Raw genomic sequence first — 27,312 nt, forward strand, 5'->3', positions numbered from 1 at the left:
CGTATAAAAACATACACAGATTGCAGAAATAGCATTTTTCTAACCTGTAGTCAGCAGAGATGTCCAGCTGACTGCAGTGTTCAAAGCTTTCGTTGACCACTGAAGATCGTGACTGTGCGAGAGGAGCTGAAGACAAGTAGCGCTCCATCAGAACATCTCCAGGTGTTGATACATTCGTGCTGTCCTGTTCAGGTCCACTTTCCAGGTTGGCCTCATCGACGCTAGACCTTTCATCACAACTGAAGCCAGCTTTTGCTTGGTTCTGCCGATTCTTAGTAGCTTTGAGGCCGATGATTTCTTCTTCTCTAAACTTCAGTTCCTTCTCCCTCTCCTCCAACAGTTGCCTGACTCTCTCCATCTCCTCTTTGACCCTCTGGATCTCCTCTTCCTGCCTCAGTCTTTCCTCCTCAAGGCTCTGGAGATGAAGGGCAGAACCGGCCACCTCGTCACTAAATCTCCTCTCTGCGTTCTCTTCCTCCTGAAGCCTTTTTCTCAGCTCAACCACTTCTCTGTTCAGCTTCTCCTTCTCCGCTTTGTACTGCTGCATCTCAAGGCACTGAGTTTGGACTAAGCTTAACTGGGTCTGGAGATCTTGCATCTGTGCTTCCCTCTCCTTTCGCTCCTCTTCCCTGCCTTTCTTCTCCTTCTCAAGTAAAGAAAGCACGTCTTGGTGTTTCTCCATCACCTCCGCTAGTTCAGCACATACGCGTTGGCTGTTCTCCCTTTCTTCTTGCAGCTCAGCCCTCAGTTTGTGCAAAACGGTATCTGTCTCACTGTCACCGTTAGTGTTTGACTCTGAGCCAGGTCCTGTCCTCCCTGATTCTCCTGATGGTGCCTCCTTATGACTGATGTCTGCATCTTCGGAGCCTTGATGATGCTGTTGTCGATGAGTGTTGACTTCAGCCCCTGACTGGCTTTTGATGCGCAGAAACTCTGCACTGGTCTGTGTGACAAGACAATTCAGTGAATATGGGAGTTTCTGTGCATGTGCAACAACAGATTTAGCTCTGAGTGATACTTACCTGCTGGAGCTGTCTCTGTAGCGCCTGAATCTGTACAGCAAGTGACTGTGCCTCCAGTTGCACCTGGTCTCTACTGGCCTGAGCATCCTGCAGGTTGGAGCTGAGCCTAGCGATTATCTCATTACGCTTCTCCACAGCCTGATGCAACTGCTGTTAGATGTAATAAAGATAAAGGTCAGTTTCATGAGCACATACATAAACAGATACACATGCTTTCTTAAAGGTGAAGTGCTACTACACTATGCACTTCTACTTTAAGCAGTCCAAAGATTAAAAAACACATTTCTTCAGTGATCACACAGAAAGACTAAACCACAGACGTCTGCCAGCAGTATCAGAAATGTATAAAGAAAACTCATAATATTTGTTACACATAACACTATGTGATGCTGTATAGTCGAGCCAATTTAAAGCCTTTAATTCATGTAATGTAACTTTAGACATTTCACATCTTGAGACCCAGTTTAAAGTCTTCGACACACAGACGTATGAAATCTAGATGAGCTACGCTTTTCTGCACGGCTGCACTGGTCGTCCTGAAAATACAGCAGACAGTGTTACATTCCCCACGGGCTGATGATGATGACACAGAACACAGACACATAATTTCACACACCATAACAAGACTCCCATTGTATTGTGGGTGAACAAAGCAAGCAAGACAAATTAATGCATCTGCCAAGACGATTCACTGCGACATGACATGTAAACAGGGACACAGGTTTAATTATACCCTTTTAAAAAAAACAAAACAGCAAGAACTCGATTGAGTATACCTTGAGCTGCTCCTTTCCAGTGAGTGCAACTAGCTCATCTTCTTTAAAATCTTCCAGAGGGGACAGGCTTTGCTCCAGGGCGGGCGGCTGATCCTTCGGTGGTTGGTTCTGCTGAACCTCTGATTTCTCCGGCTTCTCTGGTTCCTGAAGGATGAAATCATTTTAGATTTAAAATCGACTTTGCCACAAATCTATACATCTAATGTTGCGGGAGAACTTTTCCTTTAAAAAAAAGAGAGAGAGAAAAGGCAGTAAATAGTGCCACAGTTAATCCTAGCCAGGTTGCTATGACAACATCCCCTACAGGCAAGTGTGATGGTTAGTGACCCATTTCTCTAATGTATGTTTATCGAACAGGGGGGCACGGGCCACTTGTTAAAGCTTACAGTGATCAAACACAGTTAGACAAATGCTCGAGGTCAAGTAGGGCGACCTGTGAGTGGATGTTGTGCAATTAAAATTGTGTGATGAAAATAAGCAGCTGTTTTAATTAAACCAAAGGCATTATTTATATATCAGATTCCTTCCCTGTAAATCCATTATTGACACATGACTGATACTCTGTGTGATTAGCAGCATACCTCATTGTTGGTCTTGTTGTTCAGCTCTGAGTCCTTGGCTGAAGAAAGTGCCGGTTCTACGCGACGGTCTTGCGTTGCGCCGTCATTCTGCGAGACAGCCTGGCCCTTCCTCTTCTGCGTCTTTTTCGCCGCCCCCGCACCGTCGCCTTTCGCCCGCTTCTGTCGGAAGCTAGCAAGCTGCGCAGGAAGGACAGTGAGAGGTAGATGGACACGTAGGTCAGGACCACCGAGCACCACCACACTATGAGCATGCTCAGGGGTCAAGGGTGAGAGAGAGCTAGAGTCCAGATTTATCTCCTTGGTTGAAAAATAAGAAAGTAATCAAAACATCATTGTGAAATTATTACGCAAGGAATAAATGCACGTGCGTGCAGGTTGTTGACAGTCCCATGCACTCATGATTTTGATGAGTCAGAGAAAAAGACAGCGGCCAGATGAAGCGAGGAAAAAATCCCAAACTCACACCCGAAATAGACTACACCACAGCCTGACGAGGTACCCAAGTTCGAAATGAGGTGATGAGGCTAAATATTCTCAGATCTCAAGAGAGCTGTGTCAAACCCATGAGAAGTGCAGATTTTTAGTGACACACATTGAACAACCTCTCAGCAGATCAGTAACAGTACTTTTAAAAAACAAACAAAAAGAAAAACAGTACACATCCATCTCAATCTTTTTCTGACATTTAAATCAGAGACAGGCACTAGAGCTTTCTGAATCAATTCCTTTCTGAAACCATGAAACGACAAAAAAAAAAGGTTCATTCACAGTGAAAAAACATCATTCCCAAATAAGCCACGATATTAAGCTTGAATTCCAAAGGGGACAGATTTGGTGCAAATCCACCTCAGGCAGTTTCTCTCCTCTTTTTTTAAAATTGCTGTCACTCTCTCTCTCCCAGCCGGTCTCTCCTCTTTAAGCAGCTTAAATCAGATTACAGCGGTTCACATTGTGACAGGGACCCTTCATGAAGCTCTCCATCAATAACTGACAGTCAATCACCGACTTCCTTTCTTGCTGCTGCTGATCGGACCTGTCAGTTCTTCCTCATCTACTGTCTGGATGTAGATCTTGCAGTATGTAGGCAACGGCACACTGTGCCAAAGCTTTCATCCAAAAAAAAAAAACAACTCCCTACCACAGCCAACGTACACCGCAGAGAGTCAGATCCACAAACTCTGGATAGAGGATGGCATGTGTCTAGACTAAAGGAGAGAGGGTGGAGACTGGGAGAGGAGGAGACAAGAGCTCTGTGTGTGGCGAGCGGCATCAGAGTGTGCATGCTCAATTCAATTTGAGATTACATGACCCTGGGAGAGCTACTTGTTGCTTTGTGAGATGAGTCACATACATGTGCACGGCAACATTGTGTGTGCATGAACACCAGTGTTTACTTTGATGTCACATGCCTGGTCGTAAGAACCACATTGTAGATTTGCGTTGTTCTGCCATTTAGTGTCGTGCAACACGTCCACAATGCGTTTTGACGCTTTACTTAAAATAATTATTCCCTCAACTCGTTCACCTGCTTTTGTACTCAGCACTTAAAAGCCCCACCCTTTGTGCGCTCCCATCATCACCTCTGCCTGCCACGCAACACACAGCACATGTGAAAAACATATTAGCCAGATGAGTTGTGTTTTGCCCAAGGCCACTTCTTGCACGAGAGAGTCTGACTAACCAACTGGAGCCTACTGTGGCCAGTCAGTTGTTGTTGTTGGACTGCTGAACGCTGCTATTGTTTCCTCAAGCGTGTCAAAACCAAAGACGCCTGATGCGGTTTGATATCTTGCTGTGTGTAATAAGTGTACGTGTATGTGACGAGCTTTCGGTGTGGCAAATATTAGTAATATTAAGAGCTTTCTGATGCATCAAATACAGTGAAGGCAACTGACAGCACTGCATTACCATAGCAACACCGTTCATGTGAGATGCAAGTGCAACATATTCTACCTTAACAAATCTCATGGGCTCACTGCACCACCTGATGGCCTGCAATCCACATGACAGTGTATGCAGGTGCGGGGCTGTATTAGACCTAGAAATTATTTTTTCCCCCCCTTTCCAGTTCAGTCTTGATCGTTTTTGTTGAGCGAGGCAGAAATCATGTTAGTGCAGAAAAGCAGAAACCCCTGACTGCTGACCCGAGAGAAATCAAACAAAAAGCCAAAAGAAGACTCAAATCACAAAGAAATCACGTCCACGAACCAACAGTGCTATGAAGTCAAATGTGTCTGCCAGTCACCAGTTTCTATACTTACCGGCTGGTTTCGTGGCATGTTGAAGGATTTCTGTCATAAGGGAATATCAGTCGTTATTTCTTTGAGTATTACGCATCATATTGTTGTACCAACCATGTCTTTTGAATGTGCTGGAGATAGACTACAAAATTTGAGAAAAGCAGTAAAACTAGCCAGGCTAGATATGTGACCTAGTTTTAAATCAAGTTTTTACACAACCCTGGCTGACCATTCTTGATTATTGGCCCATTACTAATATGGTCCCCCATTTAAGTAAAAACAGCTATTCTGTTTTAACAGCACAATAGTGATTTTCACAGACTGGTAAAGAAACGGCACAAAGGTGATCTCTCTTGACCGTACGGCCAAAATCTCATCACTCTGTGCAACATCCCTGCATACACGACACTTCACTCCTACCAGCATTTTAATAGTTTGTAGTATATCTCATTTATATAGTACGTTTATTTCTATTCATACAGTGATACTTCAATACTTGCATAGAACATTAAATATTTTACAGATTTTAATTCAGTATAATTTAGTTTATATATATATACATATATTTATTTAGTTCTTTAGCTTATTTTTACCCTTAATAATGCTGAGCTGGTTCCCTTTTGTTCAACCTATTTCATTGTATTATTTTTGGCCCTGTGTTAACCTGCATGTGACAAATAAACCTGAAACTTTGAGGCGTTGTTTTATAGCTGTAAATTAGACACTCTGTGTTGGTTACAGATGTAATAGATACTTTAGATATTGACATTTTTTCCCCCAAATGTACAAACACTAGGCACCTGCACCATCTGATGATGTTTCTGTCTCAATTATCACTACAGCTTTATATTCATTTTTTTAAATCTGTATTTATATTGCAATATTATTCATATCTTTACCTTTAGTACCCATTTTGCACGTGTGCACATTTGTCTGTTGTTTGTTTATTGTGTAGGTTGAAAGATACTTCTGTCTGCTCGTTTTTTATTTTACTTCTGTAGTGTATTTTACACTTTTTTTCTGCTTCTGTAAAGAGTTGTGGGATAAATAAAGTATAATCTAATGATAGTTAATCATGTGAAAACATTGGATGCACCTGCTCTGAATCCCTTAAAGGCAACATCTTGAAATATATATATAAATAAAGATTTAATTTGACAGTTTATCAGTGTATCGATCTGTGTCTGCTGGACTTCAAGTGTGTATCTGAGCCTCCTCCATACAAGTTATTGTTATCTTTTAGCTGCTAATGTTTGACCCGCTCCATATGCGCGGGTAAAATGAGCAAAACAAAAAACAAAAAAGTTGGGAGTATCTGTAATTCAACGGACCAACTCGAAGGGATCTAAGCGACCACAAACAAAGCTCTCATCGCTGATGTGAGGAGTGGGAGTAGTTAGCAGCTGGACAAAGCTCCGACAAAAGAGTTGGCTAGCGTTCACTGCTAGTATTAGCGTTAAATGTTAGCAACAGACCTTAGCTCTGCCCGCCTCGAGCTTCCTCCGCCGTTCATCTTCATCCATCTCTCGGCTTGAATAAAAACCGCTAAAAGTTTAGGACATACGTCCTAAAGTTCGGCTGGAAAGCACAGCAGCGTTTGACTTGGCATAAGTTAAACTAAAACAAATCTTTGAGCTTCCTTTAGACACAACTGTCAACTGATAACATTCAATATGGCCGCCAAGACGTTTCAACTCCGCCCTTATCAAGTTTCCCCGAACGAACGGACCAATCATATCACTCCGCTGCACGTCTTCAGCCAATGGCGCTTGAGCTGCTTTAAATATTCCCGCACAACTAATAAACCGCCGCCCCCCCCGTCTTAAACAGTGCACTCTGTTGACCAATGGGATGGCTGTGTCAGCTCTTGTAAGCCAATCAGAACAGCCTAACACAAACCATACCTCCGCTGTGTTTTGAAAGTGAACGTATGGAATCCTCAACTGCCCGACGAGTTTCTATGGCAACGTGAAGACTGAGGTGTAGTTTATTAAAGTAGGTCAAAAGGTCAAACAATGGAAAGTCATCATCTGATTCACACTAGTATGTATACTAATAAATACAGCTATCTATCGAGTTATCTGTATATTTGTTGATATGAGACAACTCCTCTCACCTCCTGCATGAGGTGCAGCTCACACCATGTAGATAGATAGATAGATAGATAGATAGATAGATAGATAGATAGATAGATAGATAGACTCTTTAACAACAGTGTTTAGAAGGTCACCCACTCACCTAGACCATGCACCATTCAATGTGCATGCAGTCCCGCCTTGACCGGCTGGACCAATGACAGTTCGGCAATTAAGTGCCTTAATTGAAGTGACCTTTTGCAGGCTCTTTTTTTTCTTTTCAGTGGCGGTTCTTTGAAACACTGCTGGCACTTCTTTTCATTCTAGTTCACTTGGACTTTTACCACTCCCTTTCATATTTTCGACGGTGTTTTTTTTTCTTTTTCATATTCTGTGTGCGTCCATAAGAAGTGAGTACTGTATTTAGTTTGTTCATTTTATCACGTGTGGTGGTGTTTCTGTCTCACTTCGTCATCATATATGTCATTATTCGCATTTCTTTATTTCATATCATATTGTTTTTATTCATTACTATTTCAGATGTTTAAAATAATAACTAATAAACCAACACCTCTTTTATAAACAGTATGACTTCATGACTTTCGTATGTGTTTCTTGAGTAATTTCTTATCAACTTTGTGTAAATGAGCTGTTGTGACAAGTGAATTTCCCTGATCTGGCATCATTAAAGTCTAAAATCTTATCTTATCTTATCTTGTCTTATCAAATTACCCCAGAATATATCCAAGCAGTATACTTGTGTTTATTTTCATTGACAAAATTTGACCTGAACTAATCTGGTTACATTATGTTGAATGACGTGCTCTCTCTCTCTCTCTCTCTCTCTCTCTCTCTCTCTCTCTCTCTGCATAGTGACCAAGTAGTTATGCAAGTCATACCTAGGTCCCAGTGTTAAATAGTGTCCCATGGCAACCACTTACTGGCTTTAGTCTCGACTCAAACACACAGATGTACACAAAGTCTGTGTGACTCCAAATGCAGACATTCCAGGTAAATGAGATATCAAAATAATTTATTAGTATCTCAGTTTGTATGTTTGTGTCTCATATTTCAACCAGTTATGTTCATTCCAGCACACAGAAAATAACTTTAATTCATGTAATGTCTTAGCATGGCGGTTCGATGGTTGATCAGATGACAAGACTTCAACTAAAACTACTGGAGAAGGTAGGTGAGAGGCTGGTCTACAATTTGTGTTATGTTTTCATTTAGTATTCCCAAGTAAAATAGTTCAGCAGTACTTTTCTTAAGAATTTTACGTCTTTTAGAGATTTTCTTTACTTACATTTCTAGAGACTGGAAAACCAAAAGCACAATATGGACGACAGAGCAGAGTCTGCCCAGTCTGCAAGTAAGATAACAAATATTTCTTTGTGAACTTGACCTGTCTTGACAGAAACAGTTACATACTATGGCAAAATGGTAGTAAATGGATATGAAATTGAACACTGAGGATGAGTCCTTGGAGTCTTTTATTTACTTCGAAGCATTACAAGAGCATTAAGAGCAAATCTAATGTTATGGAGTTATTTCTGAGAGTACAATTTTGTCTGTTCAGGGAGTTATGATGGACAGTTTGATCAACTGCAGCGCGCACTGAGGCGAAAGCAGGAGTTGCTACAAAGACTCAGGGTTTGTACAAAATCTTTTTCATACATTACACATACATTACACATCAGTGTCTTTTGTGATTGTAAGAAGTGTATAACTATATTTTGTGTAGGAGGAGCACATGTTAGAAGACCTCCACAGACCTCACACCTGGGGAGGTACACGAAGGCATCACAAGCCACACTTCTTCACGGCCCCTCAGCCACCACCTCCACCCCTCCCGCTGTATCAGCCGGCCCATGTTCTGACCTCCTTGCTCCCTCCGCCACCTGCTCCGCCACAGCCTCCACGCATCATCCAGCAGACTGTAAGACACTCAGCGTTTAATCTGAGAAACACCCCAATCCCCTAGATCTGTCACTCCGTAACTGTATTTAATCTTCTTTTCCACCTCCTGATCCCTTTCTTCTCTTCTATTTTTGCACCTGTATTCCCTTTCACGTTTATACTGACACTGTTATCCAGACTCACTTGTGATGAATTTAAGTGTAATGTAAAAATAGTGCAAATTAAATATGCGAAAGAAGCAGTTACTCCCACCTGACTTTCTCTCTCTCTCTCTGCAGCTACCCCAGCAGCCTACCACCATCATACAACAGCTGCCACAACAACAGCCTCTGATTACTCAGATTCCACCACCTCAGCCATACCCTGCACCACGCTCAGGCAGCATCAAAGAGGGTATGCAACAGAAAAGATGTATCTTTTTCTAAGTCCTCCCTGTATTCATATGTTTGCATGTATTTTGTGTGTAGACATGGTGGAACTGATGCTGATGCAAAATGCCCAGATGCACCAGATCATCATGCACAATATGATGCTGAAAGCCATCCCTCCTATGGCTCTATCACCACCTGGAGGGCTCAGTCACTGTTCCCCTTCGACTACATATCATGGGCAGGTACCGACACTCTCTGACTCATAAAGACAAAGTCGACAAAACTTCCCCGTCTCTTAACAAAGTCTCAAATCTTGTATTTTTAGGATAGTTACCAAAGCAACCCTATTTTTGTAAGGCCAGATGTCAAACCAAGGGGAAGCGCTGTCCATCATCATCATCACTATGGTTCTAACCCTCCAGCACCACAGCTGCCTCCTATCAGCCACCCTACATGGCTACCAGGGGTGCCATACGTGCCTGCAGGACAAGCAGGAGGACATCTACCCTCCTCCTCCACCTCCATACACCATGCAACGGCCCCTTTTACACTCCCACCGCTCAACGTGTAAGGTTCACACACGTGCACTTTATGTGCTAATTATACTTTTTTTTTTTATACAGTCATAAACATTGTTGTGTGTGTACATATGTGTATTTACAGGACAGACCCTCTGTTGTCTCTGAAATGAAACTGCATGGACTAAAAACAACCAGAAACTTCACACAGAAGCACAAGCACACACTAATATGCATCTAATTGTGGAATGACCTCCCTTTATGCATTCGACAAGCCCCTTCACTGTCCATTTTTGAAAAAACGTCTTAAGACTCATTTTTATTCCTTGGCTTTTAACCCAGCATGAGACTCTGTTTCTGCTTTAATATTATTTTAACATTGTTTTATCGTTTATTATTGTTTTTATATTGTTCTTTGTTTTATATGTCTATTCTATTTTATGTACAGCACTTTGTGTCAGCTGCGGTTGTTTTTAAAGGGCTTTATAAATAAAGTTGAGTTGAGTTGAGTTGAGTAATGGAAATGTGTGAATGACAAACAAGCAGACGTGGTTTACATCAAACTTTCTTTAACTCCTTATGTGCTCAGAGAAGTCCTTGTGTGTGGATGTGAAACACCTGATACACCAGGTGAGTTCAAGTTAGCTAACTTATTAACTAGCTGTGCTCAAATGAAATCGTTTTTTTGTTTTACTCGTTATTTAAATTAGTTAAACTTGAACGTTGCCTATGTTGCATAATACTTCGACCAAAAACATTTAAACTACCTTACATTAACTGTTACCTGTAGCGGTAGTTTAGCTAAATTCAACCATAAACTAACGTTACGTCAAATGTAACAACGTGCAAGGGGGGGGCATAGATAGATTTTTGTTTATATTAGGACAAAATAAGAATATTATCTCCCGATCGGGCACCAAATTTGCGTAACAACAGATGAAATGGGACCGTTCATATATGAAATCAGTTGGAGATGGGACGAAGAAGGAAAAAAACTGACGCCCGAACAGGGACTTGAACCCTGGACCCTCAGATTAAAAGTCTGATGCTCTACCGACTGAGCTATCCGGGCTCTGCTCGCGTTGTATTTGACGCTCAATAAAAATGTAACTGTAGTACTTTTTATAAGAATTCGACGTATCATTTCATTTTATTTCACTTTATTTTGTTTGCAGCTAATGTTGTCTACATACCGAAACTAATAAACCAGCCTTGTGCTAACTCTTAACGGTGCACGGTAACGGCATGGCTGAAAGCTAACGGCTAAAGCTAAAAACACACCCAACGGCGCACAGCGTCATTTTGTCGCTTTTTCAGCGCGCACACACACACACACACACACAAATCATTGCCTTGTCTTTAATGGATGGATTTACAGCTGTACAAAATGGTAACGTTATTTTACAGCATTTATAAAACAAACAACACCACCAACGATCACTTTTAATGTAACGTCAACCGTTAACATTACTGCTGTCAGTTTAACAGTGGGATCATCTTTAAGTACACGACGGCAAAACCACAGCTCGTCAATCATCATGGCACGTCCCTTTTGATAAATAAAATAATTACAAAATATATATATATGAAAACATACACATATAAACAAGTGACACCCCCCCCTGCATTAACAAAATTATTAAAGTGCATGAATCTATGTTAAAAGATTTGGAGCTTAATGACAACATGGAACAGGAGAGTCATGCTGTGTAATTAGGATCTTAAACTGTGGGATGAGTTACAACTGTTAAGAAGAAATGTTTGGATGATGGTCATGCACTTGTGCTTGAGGACTCTTTTTTTTTGTATGGCACAGAAGTCAACATTACATGCTTAAATGAAAACAGTTTGTTTGTTGCACTCTGTTGAGAGAATAATGACTGGTAAACAATAACAAATCTGGGTTAGATCAGATTATGTGCTCGCATAGATCATCTGTGGTTACACATCAGACATCAAACGTTCGGTCTTATAACTGTGTAAATTTGGTTAATTCAATATTCTGAATGACTGCTGTGAAATAACATTAACATTTATTTACACAGTGTGTGCGTGCAGAATACCGGGCTACGCTGTACAATTATCTTTTAAACAAGCTGTGCAAACTGAGCCAGAACCTGGGAGAACTTGCGGAACATTGTAGACAATTCACATGAACTGTGCAATGCAAAGAAAGAATAAAAGAAAGACAATACGTTATGAATCTGATACTATCTGAGGCCGTCATACGTTTTGCTAAGAGGCAGAATGCAAGCTGAAATACAGAGCGCAGGGCGCGTGGCCTCCTGCTGTTGGTACAAGAACAGATACACACAATGAAAGTCAGTGTGTTACCAGCGTCTTTCTGAACACATTTTGGTGAATGTCCTTATTGTTACAGAGACACCATACATTCTTCAAATTCCTCGTGTCATCTGATTTGAAGCAGACAGCACAGTTTGGGTTATTGTTATCATAACTTGGGCAAATTATTATTATTATTATTTTTTAAAGGATGCCTCCAGCATTGCTGATTTGCACATGCACTCATTATGTCATCTTTTAACACTATTAAAAAAAAGTGTAGTGTATTCTGATGGCTACTAGAAATAACTTGATCCTGTGTGTCCTCTTCTGTTGCACAAATTCAGATATATACCCTGTTTACTTCGGCATGTTTAGAAAGTCCTAAAGGATCTTTGAATGGTTGATGGAGGTCGTAACCCCTCCAGTTGATCTCACTAGTTAAGTGTTTTTTAGGGATCATGGTCCACCACTCTTGCCTTTTCCATCTTCAACTGTGTCATATCAGATGAGAAATCCCGGACAAAGGTTTGTCCAAGGATGAGGATGTTTGTTCTGGTATCTATAGATGGGGGTGGGACGCTGAGACTTATCCCATGGCTTGGTTATGTAACCTAAAGTGAGAGAAAGAGAACAAAAAAACGTCTATTAACTTGCAGTGCACACAGGCAGATGATAACCATTCAAATCACACACACATGGCATTCACCTTGTGGATATGTGGAGGCATTTCATCCTCTGAGCTCTCCTCTGGTAGTGGCTCATGGTGTCGACCCTGCTCTGCCCAGCCTCCCATGGGCACACGGGCCGACCTCACTACTTTCCCCCCTGCACCAAGAGAGTCTGGAACACACAAAGACACTGTGGTTGAAAAGAGTCATAGCCTGCTCAGCCAATGTCCTGTTCATTGTCATCAGTTGATTTAAACAAACACCAGGGTTGAGACTATTTTCCTGTTTTGTAACATGACCATGCAATAAAATATTTCCTTTCCCCTCTCTGTCTTAAATGTACTAATTTTCGAAAGATGTATTTGTTCTATCAACTTGCCTTGCCAAATGCATGCGGTGTGAAACAGGGAGAGATCATGAGGTACCTGTGGTAGGTCCACTATAGCGCAGCTGGGTGCTGCTCTGTGATGAGGCCCTCTCCTGGCCCAAGATGATATTGCTGGTGGCTGAAGCCGAAGTAGGAATGGCACTGGGGCTGGGAACTGTGGTGGGGAAAGTGTGTGAACGAGGGAAATTTCTGGAGTGAGGGTTGGGTTCGCTCCTCACTTCATCGGGCACACTGTCGCTGCTTTCGTCGCTGTCCTGCCTGTGCCATGTGTGACGGGATAGCTCGCCACGGGACTGCTGCTTGTGGAGCTACAAGGGGAAAAAAGAGAGGAGGAACGATGAAGATGGATGTGAGATATATTGGAATAAAAGACAAATGTGGGAACATGCTGGGCTTCATTCAGTTTGTGATTCCTAGGGATGTACCTCGTGCATGTAAAGAGCATGAATGCTCATCTCAGTGGAGGCATACTCCGACAGGACCAGACTGGTGAGTTGACCCTCCCATGCACTGCTGCCTGAGCTCACAGTTCGGGCATCAGTCCTACAGGAATAAGATGAAAAGAAAGGAGAATACTTGATATAAATTTCACAACAAACGCTTGCAAGATTTTGCATTTTGAACTTTAAGTTTTTCCTCAATAGAAAATAAATTCAAAGGGAGAATTGTCCTACCCAGAGCCTGCCAGTGCTTTGCTCATGACTGAAGTGTGGCCGGAAGCCCTGTGAGCTGCACTCAAACTGCCTCTCAGGTGAAGACTGCTGCTGATTGGTGAAAGGGAGCGTAAGGCGGATGCACCGTCACTCATGCCAGCTGCTGCATGATTAGCCAGAGAGCTGTCCCTGCCGAAATGAACGGATGCCAGTGTAGAGGGACCTCCCAAGAGGTTTGCAATGAGGCTCCTTGGCTACAAGAGACATAAAAGTAAAGAGACAAGAGAGCAAATCCATTTATAGCTCTGAAGATCTAATGAAATATAACTTATGAGTACTGTGACAGTTGAGCATTAATGTTTGTTTACCTCAGACTCAGACAGTGAGAGCGGATGTGTGTCTGAAGGAGCCCCTGTGGCCTCTCTGTGAACTCGTTCTTTCAGCTGGCTGATGAAGTGTGTGGTCTCCCGAGGAGGCTGCCACTGGGGGTTGGTGATGGCAAAGTGCATCAGCGATAACTCAGTTTTCCCATCCTCTGCCTGCTGGTAGATAGACGCCTCTGTCTTCCCCTCTGACATCCACTACAGAGGAGAGGAATGGAGGGTCAACACAGATATACACACAGACTCCCATTCACTTATCCTTCACTTTTAAATGAATAAATCTAATCTCCGTGTATCTGTGTGGCTGCACTTAATGCAGCAGTCCCTCACCGCAGGGTGTCCATGCTGCCTGATGTCCATCTGGGCAAAGGAGCAAGTGTCTCCAACACCGACCACCTCCACAGTGAAGTTCCTGAAGAAATCAATGATCTCCAAAGACTTTCTCCTCAGACAGAATATCAGGATGATGGGAGTCACCACCGGACTTAACAGCTCCTCTAGAATAAACACCTGGAAGAAGAAGAGAGAGGGGAAATGTTTTTTATTGTCCATGTGGGAAGCAGCAACGGGTTCAACAAGCACACCAAAGGTTTACTGAACCTCTGATTTATAAGTGGAAACGTGTTCGATTCATTCAGTACGTTTACATGCAGCAAAAAATTCGAATTTCTGATCGTATCAGACATAGTTTGGACTTTTAAAATGCTCGTAAACACTTAGCACTTAGTCCGACCTACTTCGGACCATAACGGACATCTCAAAATCTGAGATAATTCGCTCATAGTCTGCATTTTAACGCCATGTATACTCGGTAATCGGATCTAAATCGGATTTTGCGTCCTGCGCATTGCTCGAGAACGATCAGAAATTCAAATTTTTTGCTGCATGTAAACGTACTGATTGTGATTGAAATCTTGAGGAACACTTTTAAAAATTCTACCAGGTGGAACAATCTGGGAGTTACTCTCAGCATAATGCTAAAACCCTTACTGCTGCTTCAGTGGATCTGTTTGATAGGCAACAGCAGAAATATGTGGCTTTACTAGTAAAATAACTGAATGAGTGTGGAGCTCTGCATTAGACAAAAAGAAGTTGAATGACAGATGTTCAGAGAGGATGTGACATTTGATTGTCATAGTAAAAGCAGCACAGGTCTAATTAATAACATTAATGATGGCTTCAACACATTTATAGCTGTCCCAGAAAGCCAAGTCACTGAGCCAGCTTGCACACTAACAGGGCACTGGAATTGGCACATATAAATGGAATCCAGCCATCATTAATGTTACAACCAAGATTTCATGTTTTAAAAAAGTCTACTATGGAAAAGAGCATATACTGTACACACTTTGACAAGGTAGTTCTCTTGCAATTATTCTCTTGGATATTTATCCCCAGTTCAGTATTCATACTCACTGCTTTGTACTGGAAGAGCTGGGAGAACTGGTCACGGGTCTCATATCTATGTGCATTGCCCTGCCAGTGGTCAGGCATGTAATGGATATGAGCCAGAATAACCCGCAGCAGCTGCTCAGGACAAAACACCATGTGCTTATCAGGAATAAATGATCTGAAGAGAGAGGTGGTGGAAGAGGAACTTGTGATTATGTGATTATAAGTCAAGAGTTTATGAGACTGAAAACATTCTTATTAAGTAATATTTAAACGAAACATTTCTTAGATAGAAATACTTAATTTGTTTAATTTAGAGCTATTAACAGACTTCAAACTGTGAGGAGATACTTGAGGAAGGAAACCCTCTTATACTCATCCTACAGCAGAATAAGCTGCTGAGGAGCATTTAAAGGGATTACAACTCTAGGTAGCTTTGAAAGGGCAATAAAGAAATGGCTTAACAGCACGAAAGTTCCATGTAGCTGAAGATTTGTGTCTTATAGTCACGTTTTTAATTTGTATCTGATGTTGTAGAGAAAAGGTAATGATTCATAGGTGATCAATGGTGACCTAGTGATGAATTTTAGCTGCTCTAGCTGGTTATACAACGACAACGATTAGCTGCTGCAGACTGTGTAAATAAAACCAAACCAAATAAATCAATGTGAATTTTGTGGGTTAACTTGGGGACACTAATCCCTACCTGCAGACAGTGATACAAACTCCGAGCAGCGTGATTGACGACAGAACATGTTCCACTGCTAGAACATCTTCGTCATAGATAGTCAGAGCGATGAGCACAGCTAGAAGAGACCCGGCAAAGAATGCTACATTTTTAGCAACCACCGTCAGGAGCGGTGAGAGGAAACAGTTCATATACTTGGATGCAGCCTGAAAGAAACAGGAACAGAAAGAAAGGGAGGGGAAGAGAAAAAGGAAACGAGACTCAGTTATTAACTTCACAGACAATGGATGAGACACCAGCGTGATACTGTCATGCTATGTGCAGACATCTTCTTTGTATTTATTTAAAGAAAAGTGTTATTTAGTAGAGTTATATAACTAGGTCTCAGATGATAAGCAACTTTAGAGCATCAGCTGTAGGCAGGATACACTCTAGTAAACTGACCTTGTATCCTTTGCTGAGGCGTGACATGAGCTCATGGTCCAGCTCATTGAAGTGGCGCAGGTAACAGCGACCGTACAGAGACCAGCATCTCGCTCCCAGAGAACCGGGCTCTCGCTTGATCACCTAGGCACAAACAAACTATCGTCTAGAGCGCTAAATAAAAAAACTAAATTGTATAAAATATGCATGTGCAGGTGAACCACTGACCTCTGTGTAACTAAAGAAGGCGTAGAGAATCTGCCACACCAGAATGACTGGACACAGCAGCAGATTGGCAATCCCAATCCAAAGAATACGAGATGCCAGCCTGTCTGCCAGTTCAAGCCTGTTACCTCCTCTCTTGTACTCTGGTTTCAGGCTCCACTCATTCTCAAACAGAGAGCCTGCAGAGCAACAAAGAAAAAACACAAGGCAGGATAAAAAAATAAAAAAAAGACTCCTTTGTAATTCCAAACTTTGACAAATATGAGTGCATGCATGCAAACGTGGACACACCTGGCCCCCAAAAGAAGATGAGCTCAAAGTTGTACTTGAGACCCCGGGTGTAGAACACACAGTCCCCGAGTATAGGAGGTCGAAATCGCACAGGAAGGAGTGATTTATTCACCATGGCAACCTTGTGAAATACAGGAAGAAAGCACGGGTGCACCGTTTAATCATGTTTGTATATTAAGTAGCTATGTCAGACAGGAATACTTGTAAACAAACGGCGTACCATGTAGTTTTTAAAGCGGAGGATGCGGTGGTAAATGTCAAGCTCTGTCAGCTCTTTTTTATGAATGCAGATCTGGTGCTCCTTCTGGATCTCCACTATCCTGGCCTGAACTTCCTGCCATGTTGCGTAGGGAAGTTCTGACTAAAAAAAAAAGAAAAAAAAAAACACAGCGAAGGTTAGTGTGTACGATGACTCATTCTACATGATTATAAATAAATCTGCCAACTAAACAAATCTCTCAAAATATTTTCCTGACACAATTTTGCCTGTCTCACCATGGTCATCTTTAGTGCGTTGATGTAGAAGGATCGGATCTCCCAGTAGCAGCACACGTTGTAAATGAATTTAACCAGGCGATGTAACCAAAACACCCCTGAGATTATCAGCACGAAGATCACAAATGCATTGTCTCGGATACTGCGGGAGAAAATATTGACTTCTGTGATTCAAAGATGTCTGTAATCGACATCATTAAAGCTTTTCACATATGTGTAATTGTATTGGTACGTTAAATATGTCTACACAGCAAATATAAACACACTAGAGCTGGAGCTCACACATTTCAGCTTTTATTCCACTGCTATAAATATGATGATGAAAAGGTCACGAACATTGTGGAAGGTGTTTTGGGGTTGCATTGTGTTATTGTAAGATTCTTAGATCACATCATGCTTTGGAGAGACTGAAAGTGAGTCAAATAACAGCTCCACGTGATCATTTACATCACACACTAATGTGTAGAAAGTCTGCTTGAATGTCAAAGTGAAAGTGTTGCCCGCCCTTCGACACAATCATCATGCCTATCCTCAGCTGCACACTCTCAGTGGAGAAAAAACTGTGTCACACTCACCGAGCACTGCAGACATCCACTGGGAGGAAGGCATCAGGCAAGGTGACTTTAGATGAATCAGTATGATTTACAAACTTGTTGGCAAAGAGTATGTCATAGTCCACACAGTTGGCTAGGAAGACTGTGAAGCCAACCACAAACAGCAACTGACTGCATGGAGAAAGAAGGGAGAAAGGAAAAGAGAGGAAGAAAACTTACTTATAGGACATCAGGCATCGTGCCAGAAATAAATGTATTAATGAAAAACCACAAGACTTCTTCAAAAACATAATTACTGATGGATAGGATACGTACACCAGCTCAAAGATTTCTCCCAGCAGCATACAGGTGAATCCATTCTTCTGGTGCAGATTATAAACGTGACGGACGTTAAGGAATATTACACATGTATCTATCTCTATCTCTACAAAAAGCACAATTTTGTCATGGACACATTAAGAATACATGCCAAAACCATGTAAAAAGGATATCCTCTGGAAAAACAAGTCCAGATTTTCTATGTGGTGCCATTGGGCTGCAAAAGATTTAGTACAAATCAGTACTCAGTAAAACACCGTCAATGTAAATCACGAGGGTGTGTTTCTGTGTGTGCGATAAACTCATGATTTGCTTGTGATTTGTGTATGACATACATTTGGCTCCTTCAGGAACATGCATCAGCAGGTTCTCCTCTCCAGGGGGAGAATCGCTGTAAGACGCCTCCAGGCGCTGGTACTCTGTGTCAAAGTGCGCCATAGTGACATCAGCTTCAGTCTCACCAGGTAGCTGAGCCCACTGCTACAGACTGGAGGACAGACAAGAAGAAAACAGGGTTGAAGGTATACAGACAAGACGAGTGGTCACGGAGGAAGAGAAGGGAAAAACGGAGTGACACTAGAAGAAAATGAGAAAGGTTTACAAGTCTTATGTTGGTTAATAATCAACTTGTTACAGCACAAACACAGCCGTTATTATAGAAAACATGTTTTACATTTATTTACTATCACTCTACTCTGTCTGATCTTTCCGAGGGAAGGTCAGAGGTCGGGATCACCGACGGCAGCAACCCTGGAGCTGGATTCTTGCTGACAAAGAGGTTTGAGACTAGGTTCCCTGATTAAAGGGCAGTCTGTGCAAAAATACAACCCTGGACTGTTGAACTTTCTTTACATGTGACTACATTTTGAGAGAGAGCATATAAAATGTGCCCTAAACGTAGGATAATCCTCACAGTGACTGTCACATTTCCTGTTGTACAAATAACATGAGAATCTGTGTGTGTGTGTGTGAAACCTGTGGTATAGTCCCTTTATGTTCACATCCGCTCTCATCAGTTAGACTGAAACAACCTAAGTAAATGAAACTCAAACTAACTAGATGGTTAATTCTGTTTCAACATGTGTCCACTTAGTTATCAAGACAAAAACCTAAAAGCCACTAAACTGGCAACCGTTGTTGGCGGACTACAGTTATGATCCGACACATTGTAGAAATACATAACTGACTTCCTGTGGGGTTCACTACAACAACAAGTGTCAGTGGGATGTAGATGCTGTCTCAGCATTTCACTGTAAAATCTCTTACACTATCTTAAATGTGTACCATGGCCTCCTTCCCTATGTTTGTTTGTGTTTATATGTACTGGTTATAGTGAAGTACAACGCTGGCTCTGATTGGGGATGTGTTCCCCTGCTGTCTCTTTATGTGTGACTCGGTCTTCCCCTTTAACACTGATTGTTTTCTGTTTTGATTGTTGAAAGGAAAAAAAAGATATTTATAAAGCCAGTGGTGATACAAAGAAACCACAGATTAAGACTGCACCGATTACATTAAGACCATGCTTACAAAAAATATAAGATTTTAATAGAATGCATACTTTGTTAATCCCTTGAGGGGAAACTGTGTTTTCACTTTCACTCAGGTTTCTATGAATAATAATAATAATAATACATTTTATTTCATAGGCGCCTTTCTGTCACCCAAGGACACCGTACAATAAATGAGAGTAGACAGCAAATAACAGAAACAAACAAAAAGAACCATAAAAGTATATCAACAAGAATACAACATTAAAAACAGGTTAAAATAGGAACAATGCAATTGAATCAGATGGAAAAGGCGATTTTAAACAGGAGGGTTTTAAGTGCAGACTTAGAATTGTGAGAGTGAGTTGATGTTCCTCATGACGGGGGAACATCAACACCACACATGCTCATACACATGAGGAGAGATGGTGGATCAGTGCCCTGGGAACCAGAAACCTGCTCACCACTGCCACGTTCTTCACCTGGGCGGCAGTAGTAACCGGAGGGTGGCCGGTTCAAGTGCCGCATGGACCAAAAATATGGAAGGTGGACTGGTAGCTGGAGAGGTGCCAGTTCACCTCCTGGGCACAACTGCTCGCTGGGCGCTCCTCAGGGGGGCTGCCCGTCACTCCACCATCTATCTCATGTCTATGAGCCTTACTGCATGTGTGTGTGTCTGGGTCAAAAAATGCATGTAAAAAATAGAGTGTAAAAAGAATTTCCCCATCGTGGGATCAGTAAAGTATATATTATAAAACCTTGCTCAAAGGTAGTGCCCAGGAGGTGAACTGGAGCCTCTCCAGCTCCCAGTCCAGCCTCCACACTGGACTTGAACCAAGCACAGGCCAAATCCCTACAGACTGAGCTCTGGATCCACTGGGGGACTGAACCCAGGACCTTCTACAAACAACATATTATTAACTGTTTTGGCTTATCCAACTGTAATAACTGCACACCACAAACCAGTGACCCTGTTACGTGCTCTGACATGCAGCTTACACTGAGACTGTCTCACGTCTCAAAGCCATGGTGTGTGTCTCTCTGCCAGATATCTGGGTATGCTTACCTCCATTGCAGCACGGTGCGTCCTCTCCAGCTCTGGTGTTGACTCAACATTCCCAGCTGAAAAAAAAAAACAAAAAAAGGGAAGAGACGTGTTCCCCTTAAAGCTGGACCACACACACTGTATGACGGGGGGTTTGTGCCTTAAATATTATGCCTCATTTGATGAGTAACTGTCGGTTTATGACCGTTAACTGAGGCTAGCAGCGACATTAACAGGAGGAGGAGGACTGGTTCAGGTGTTGTTGTTGTCGTGGTTTGACAGCACAGGCCTGCCTCTTATCACACACAAAAATATATATATATATGCCACCTCTTAAATCCGTATTCAAGTCCTTACCGTCTGCCTCCTCTGTGTCAGCCTGAAACGAGTGAATCCTGGGGGATTTTTCTTGATACGTCGTAACCGTCTTGTTTTCGTTTTCTCTTGGCTCCCTCGACGACAGTTTCATTTTCGGAACAGCTAAGCAGTGTGTGGCGTCCGTCACAGCTGAGCGGCGGGGACGCTGTCCAATGAGAGCAAGAGTTTCCTAACGGTAAGAACAGGAGAGCCAATCAGATGCGGCGAGAGGCGGGCCCTATGGATGCGTTGTGTACATAAGGGCAAGTCAGCGACACGCCCTCCATCATGCACGCCCTGCATGACGAGCTGCTGTTGACCATGGTTTGTATAATTAAATGTTTACTACCACCGCCTGGTCGTTGGTAGTATCGCTACAATAAAGGTGAGGTGTACTCAACTCAACTTCAACTTGTGTTTATTTATATAGCACCTTTCATACAGAATTGTAGCCCACAGAGCAGAGTAAAAACAGAAATAGACAACTACTAACTAAGGCAACAGAGCAGTTGCATGAAAAACTAGAGATTAGAAGAAGAGTAAAAAAGCATAAAATTACAACAACGAAACAAATAAGAAGTAAATTAAGGCCTATAGGGTACAAAGCATAATTTAAGAACAGTTGCAGTAAAAGTAGATAAGACCTGTACAGTAAATAAGAACCAGAGATAAAAGTAACAGGGAGTGATCAGGACCTAAAAACTCAGCAATGAATGGCCAGGCACCTTAGGTAAAAGCCAGGCTAAAGAGATATGTCTTTAGTCCCTCAGATCCATTGGCAGGCTGTTCCAGAGATGGGGGCCCCACAGTAGCTAAAAGCAGCCTCACCAAACTTCTTTGTGGAGGTTCTGGGGACAACTAGGAGTCCAGATGCCGAGGATCTGATGGACCTGCTTGGTACATACCTCTGTAGCGTGTCACAAAGGTAGGTCGGTGCCAATTCTAAAACTAACGGGTAACCAGTGCAAGGCTTTTAAAATGGGCGTTATGTGTGCCCTCTGTCTGGTCTTTGTCAGTACTCTGGCTGCAGAGTTCTGTATTAATTGTAAGAGGCCTAGTGTTTTTTTTTTTCAGGAAGACCAGACAGAAGGGCATTACAGTAATCAAGTCATGAAGAAGTAAAAGCGTGAATTAGTTTTTCTGTGTCAGCCTTGTTGATGAATGGTCTGACTTTGGTGATATTTCTATGGTTATCACCTTAGAAATATCACCAAAGTCAGTGATGTTTTGTTTATGTTTTTTGCTGTCATACTGTAAGTGTACTCTTGGTGATGCTGCTACATGTAGATACTGCATCATTACAGTCATTGCAATACTACTTCTGATCAACATTATGTGTTATTCCCAATATTGTGCTGCCATATTTAAGCTTGCCAGGAGCTTGTGCATACATACACACACACAAAACCTTTATTAGGTACACTTGTACAATCGAATTTAATCCAACACGCCATAAATTCTACTTTTATAAATACTTTTTTTCAGTTTCTGTTGACACTGTCAGCGAGTTATTGATTTAACTATTATGTTTATTATTGAGGTTTTAGTTTGCAGTGTTAAACTGGACTGCATTATATTGAGAGGTGTTTCTAGCTAATATTTTGTCCACTCTGTTTACATACATGAGGGGGACATGATATTAGAAACACCTTTCAATAAAATTCACTCCTGTACTGTACAACAACAGCACCCACTAGGACATCAATAATAACAAACATAAAGTAGAATTATGACCTCTCTGACAGTCTCATCAAAAACTGAAAAAAATATAGGCTTCATAAAAGTAGAATTTATTGCAGAGATGTTGGATTGGATTATATTGGATTCAGAATCAGAATCAAGTTTATCGCCAAGTAGGTTTTCACGTAGGGTGTTTTTGGTGCATGACAAACATTGAGTAAAAAATATAATGTAAGGAAAATAAAAAATCAAGTACTAAAAAAATATAAACATGTGCACAACATGTTTTAGGATGAAACGAGCCGTACATTTTGTGCCGTCTTTTCCTAGAAAGGTTCTAGTTTCCTAGAAAGAACAATGTCATTTGGTACTTATTAGGGAAGACAGAGATATTGGTCGATTGTTACAGTCCCATTTAATTTGTTTAAATTAATTTCTAGCATAACCATGGAGTGTTTTATAGTCAGTGCACATTGGTCAGTTGAGCTTGCAAAAAAGAAAAATGCAATTTTTAAGATGGTGCATGTTGATGGCAGCCAGTTACAACAGCTCTGACCTCTTTCCTGTGTTTTTAGTACATTACTTTTATATTTATTTTATTTTATTTGTATACATGAGTTTTTTCCACCTTGTGTATTCTGAGCTGCTGTAACAAGTGACTTTCCTGAGCGTGCATTGAAGAGATAATATAGTAACTACTACATTTTTAAATAGAAAGTATTAGTAACAGAAATAGCATCCTACTAATATCAAAGCGATAATCAGCTCCTTCAGTCATGTTTCAACGAGCCTAGACGAGGTCCAGGAGCTGACTCCTCAGTACCAACATGATGCTTTGTAGAGCCAAGCTCACCCTCTGTCGCTCTCTGCTGTGATGAATATTCATATATGATTGTTAAGCCTCTGGAGTGACAGCTGGGCTTTTGTTCATTGTGTCACCGCATTAGTTACAACGTTAACACCAATCACTGTGTGTGTGTGTGTGTGTGTGTGTGTGTGTGTGTGTGTAGCTAAATGCATGCGGGTGTACCTTTGTGTATTGAACTTAATGACAATTTCATTAACCAGTGTCCCCAGACAGAAGTGAATTAATAAGTGAGTTTCTGTTTTCACACACAGACACCTGGACAACACAGAGACACAACAGAAGGACACACTCATGTGCACGCGCGCGCGCGCACACACACACACACACACACACACACACACACACACACAGTCATACTGTTTGCAAGCTAACATCAACCATCAGCCAGCAACCATCTCTGACAGGGTGTGTTTGTTTTTGTGTGTGTGGTTAGAGATTTACAAAAAAATCGCATGAGTGTCTTGAGTCAGGCTCTGTGTAATCCAGTTATTATAGTGATCTGGGTAATTTAATCTGTTCTGATTAGGATTAGGCTTCATTCAACTTAATCCAGTGGAAAAGTCTGTCACAACGAAGCTCACCAGCCGATAAACACCAAACAGTAACAGAGATGTAAAAATTGCAGAGGTTGCAGACGATGTACGATAAGATACTGGACTGTTGTACGTTTGTGCATGCATGTCTGCTTTGCTGCAGGCCATAGCTGGCCGATTAAATTACCCCACTGTCTGTCCGGGAATTAGGGGGTTGCTTTGACAGCTAATTTGGTCCAAAGACGTGCTGTCATGCTGCCGTGGAACCCACGGGTGATGCTGGGATATCAGGGGCAGGGTGTGGCAGGTGGGGGGTGCTGGGAAGGGGGCAGGGAAAAGGGAATCAGCATGAAGTCATCTCTCTAGAGCAACTCAATTAGATCAAGATCCTTCCTGTACATCCACCCATGTAAACCCAACACAGCAGGTATGAAATCTAAGCATGCACATAAGCACCTATAGGGTGCAACACATGCGTCCTTAAACCTCCCTCCCGTTGCTTGTCTTCCTCTCCCTGCTGGTACCCCTGGGGCAGTTTTCAACAGCCCTAATTGTCCCACTTCCTTTAGAGCTCAGCAAATATACAATAGACTACTGTTTTTAAATAATGTCACTCACAATTAAGATTATGTCTAAATTATATCGACGTATTGTTTCAGTGCCATAACAAGGATTTTAGAAATACTGAGGTCAGAGATTTTGACCCTTTTCTTTAATTTTTCATTGTTATTTATCAGAAATTTTCTTTCCTCACTTATATTTATATCTTTAAATTATAAATGCTCCTTCTTTAAACTGTCAGGAAATACTGATTCCTTTACAGGGTTGGTCTATTTGAGATCCAGAGTGAAAGATTTAGTAGTTACAGAATATGATGTATTGTAATGTGAATATGTTTTCATTAGTGTGGCTGTCATGGTTTCCACTTCATAGGGTAAAATGAGTGAGTTGCAATGAACAATTACACAACTAGATACACTAAATGTTACACACCAGTCCTACCACAAATTCTTGGTAAAATATTTACTGATTTTAAACAGAAAAGTTAAGACTATATATACATTTTGATTCAATTGGATGTATTTTATTAAATGAAAATACCTACATTCCCCGAAGCAAAATATTGGATAGGCACCAGCCTATAAAATACTATGAAAACATCTCAGATTTTAAAAAATATGACCATATGACCATAGTGTCATCCCTCAGCGATCACTACTGTCCATATCATTTTTTCCAATATTGTCTAATCTTTATGGCCCATTATTCCCCCTGACAAATGTTTTGGACACTTGTGGACAGAAAATAACAGCGACATGTACACACACACACACATAGTGGATCGGTCTGATATCAATTTCCTGTCTGTGTTTGAACTTAGTGGAGATGTACGACTGATGTCATGTTTGTGTAATTGTTTCTGTGTGTGATGGAAATAGAAGGAGATAGAAGGCAACCTGAACAAAGGGATGACTGATCTCTGCATACCATTTGGCATGAAGATGATGGGATGTAAATCACTGTGTGGTTCATCTATGACACAGAGAAATATTAAAATAGTGAGAGGAGAGGAGAGGAGAGGAGAGGAGGTCAAACTTTCATTCATAATTTGCTGATATGGCACTGTTGGCTTAATAAGTATTTTAAAATAGTCCATAGCTGTCTCTGGCTGAGAGAAAAAAAATACACTCTGCAGTCTGCTGATAGTAATTATAACTTTAACACCTACATTTTATGCCATATAAAAAGACGCCTGGTCAGTAAGTTTCTTCCAAAATGACCTTCTTCAGTCCTCCTTCATTGGCAGAGATGATTTCATTTTGAGCCATAAACTGTGTGTGCTGTGAGTCATACAGATCAGATGACATCATATATGTCACTCTCTGAAAGAGTGTGTGTTTGTGTGTGTGGGGAGGTGTGCATCAGACATGAATACATGAATCATTGTGTCCTCTGTATATTTGTCCCCAGGGGCTGAACTCCAGACTGTATAGATTATCCTTCAGAAGCACCACGGTGCCTCAGCGTCTCTGCGAGAGGCGATTTTACCTGTATTTAACAAAAAATCAGCAACCCAGCTTATGTCTTTGCACAGCAGTCGTCCCTTTGTGTGTTTACTCCCTCCATATTTGATCCAATCAGTCCTTTTTTAATTTATATAGCTCAGTATATCACAAATCGCAAATTTACCTCAGTGGACTTTATAATCTGTACAGTTTACGACACCCTCAACGCTCCTCATCCCCGCTCTCCATGTATCGTAAATAAATTAATGTTATGCATCCAGACAGACAAACGTCCTTCAGACAGCAAGGTTAATGGTCAATATGAGCGGTGTACTCAATAATCAATACAGAAACAAAGAGATATAAGATGAGGGCATGTGGTCCATGTGATCTGACGTGTGTGGTGGTTTAGGGAGTCAATAAAATATGAAAACAACTTTTATCAGTACAGAATAGCTCCCTTTTAATGGAATAGTTTTATTATTTTAATAAGACTTTTAAGTATTTTTGTGAAATTTGGTTTATTTGGTTTCTTGCTGAGTGGCAGATAAGAAGATTGATACAAATCGCTAATTATTTAGGGGGAAGACTCACCCTTCAATCAATCAATCACCCTTCATTAGCAACATATTCAGTCGTCCTCCATGAAGGTGATTTATTTAACATGTTTTTAATTTAACATGACTTGTATGAACAGGAGTATTTTCCCTCTGCTTGCAGAAGTTTAATATCGAGCAATTCAAAGTAAATTAAATTAGAGAGACTAAGTAACCCCATCTGCTCAATGGCATTTCCTCAAGAGTGTGTATGTGTGTTTGTTATTCATGTTTGTGTGTCATTACAAACCACAGAAACCATAATTTAGATTGATGAAAACAAGGTCTTAATAAAGTTTCCACAGTTATTGTAATAACATTTAAGGCTTGTACTGCCAGAAGACTTTGCCGAGGTCTTTGCAGACCGCAGATCACAGACACGCTGATATATTTTAATACAAGAATGAAAAAGAATATTAGATATTGAATATGTGATTATTTTGAACACATATCAAGGGATCATCTTGCATGTT

General features: G+C 41.3%; 3 protein-coding genes and 1 non-coding gene across 11 annotated transcripts in view; 1 reads left to right on the forward strand and 3 right to left on the reverse strand.

Moving 5' to 3' along the window:
- pcnt (pericentrin) overlaps nt 1-6,354 on the reverse strand; it is a 34,074-nt gene extending 27,720 nt beyond the window's left edge. For 2 of the 7 annotated variants that reach the window (XM_027274501.1, XM_027274499.1), the window contains exons 1-5: nt 6,095-6,351; nt 2,380-2,556; nt 1,799-1,942; nt 1,023-1,172; nt 45-943 (exon numbers count right to left, since the gene is read on the reverse strand). In XM_027274501.1, the coding sequence (XP_027130302.1) occupies nt 45-943; nt 1,023-1,172; nt 1,799-1,942; nt 2,380-2,556; nt 6,095-6,142 (1,418 nt within the window). In that variant the 5' untranslated portion in view covers nt 6,143-6,351. Of the gene's footprint in view, nt 1-44; nt 944-1,022; nt 1,173-1,798; nt 1,943-2,379; nt 2,557-4,640; nt 4,691-6,094 lie in introns of those variants that run through there. The other 5 variants (XM_019254479.2, XM_019254478.2, XM_027274500.1 and 2 more) reach the window with 4 other exon arrangements.
- Nucleotides 6,355-7,573: 1,219 nt separating this feature from the next.
- Nucleotides 7,574-9,839, forward strand: cxxivh21orf58 (chromosome XXIV C21orf58 homolog). 2 transcript variants are annotated; one of them, XM_027275152.1, is made up of 9 exons: nt 7,574-7,705; nt 7,826-7,882; nt 8,009-8,066; nt 8,274-8,347; nt 8,439-8,633; nt 8,893-9,007; nt 9,082-9,227; nt 9,311-9,552; nt 9,649-9,839. In XM_027275152.1, the coding sequence occupies exons 1-9, from the start codon at nt 7,691-7,693 to the stop codon at nt 9,674-9,676; spliced, it is 930 nt and encodes a 309-aa protein (XP_027130953.1). In that variant the 5' UTR covers nt 7,574-7,690; the 3' UTR covers nt 9,677-9,839. The 2 variants fall into 2 exon arrangements, with proteins under 2 accessions (XP_027130953.1, XP_027130954.1); XM_027275153.1 differs by lacking the exon at nt 7,574-7,705 and having other exon boundaries at nt 7,824-7,882; nt 8,011-8,066.
- Nucleotides 9,840-10,502: 663 nt separating this feature from the next.
- trnak-uuu (transfer RNA lysine (anticodon UUU)) lies at nt 10,503-10,575 on the reverse strand. The gene has a single exon. It is a non-coding gene; the product is annotated as a tRNA-Lys (tRNA).
- Nucleotides 10,576-11,299: 724 nt separating this feature from the next.
- Nucleotides 11,300-21,312, reverse strand: atg9a (ATG9 autophagy related 9 homolog A (S. cerevisiae)). The gene is made up of 20 exons (XM_010751098.3): nt 21,157-21,312; nt 20,821-20,876; nt 18,603-18,754; nt 18,441-18,484; nt 18,265-18,329; nt 17,971-18,120; nt 17,396-17,537; nt 17,121-17,261; nt 16,901-17,021; nt 16,613-16,788; nt 16,406-16,528; nt 15,980-16,167; nt 15,298-15,451; nt 14,212-14,391; nt 13,867-14,079; nt 13,520-13,752; nt 13,271-13,388; nt 12,883-13,153; nt 12,496-12,629; nt 11,300-12,400 (listed from the first exon to the last, which is right to left on the reverse strand). The coding sequence occupies exons 3-20, from the start codon at nt 18,703-18,705 to the stop codon at nt 12,392-12,394; spliced, it is 2,565 nt and encodes an 854-aa protein (XP_010749400.2). The 5' UTR covers nt 18,706-18,754; nt 20,821-20,876; nt 21,157-21,312; the 3' UTR covers nt 11,300-12,391.
- Nucleotides 21,313-27,312: the final 6,000 nt, after the last annotated feature.

This window comes from Larimichthys crocea, chromosome XXIV (genome assembly GCF_000972845.2).
Source record: "Larimichthys crocea isolate SSNF chromosome XXIV, L_crocea_2.0, whole genome shotgun sequence".
NCBI lineage: Eukaryota > Metazoa > Chordata > Actinopteri > Sciaenidae > Larimichthys > Larimichthys crocea.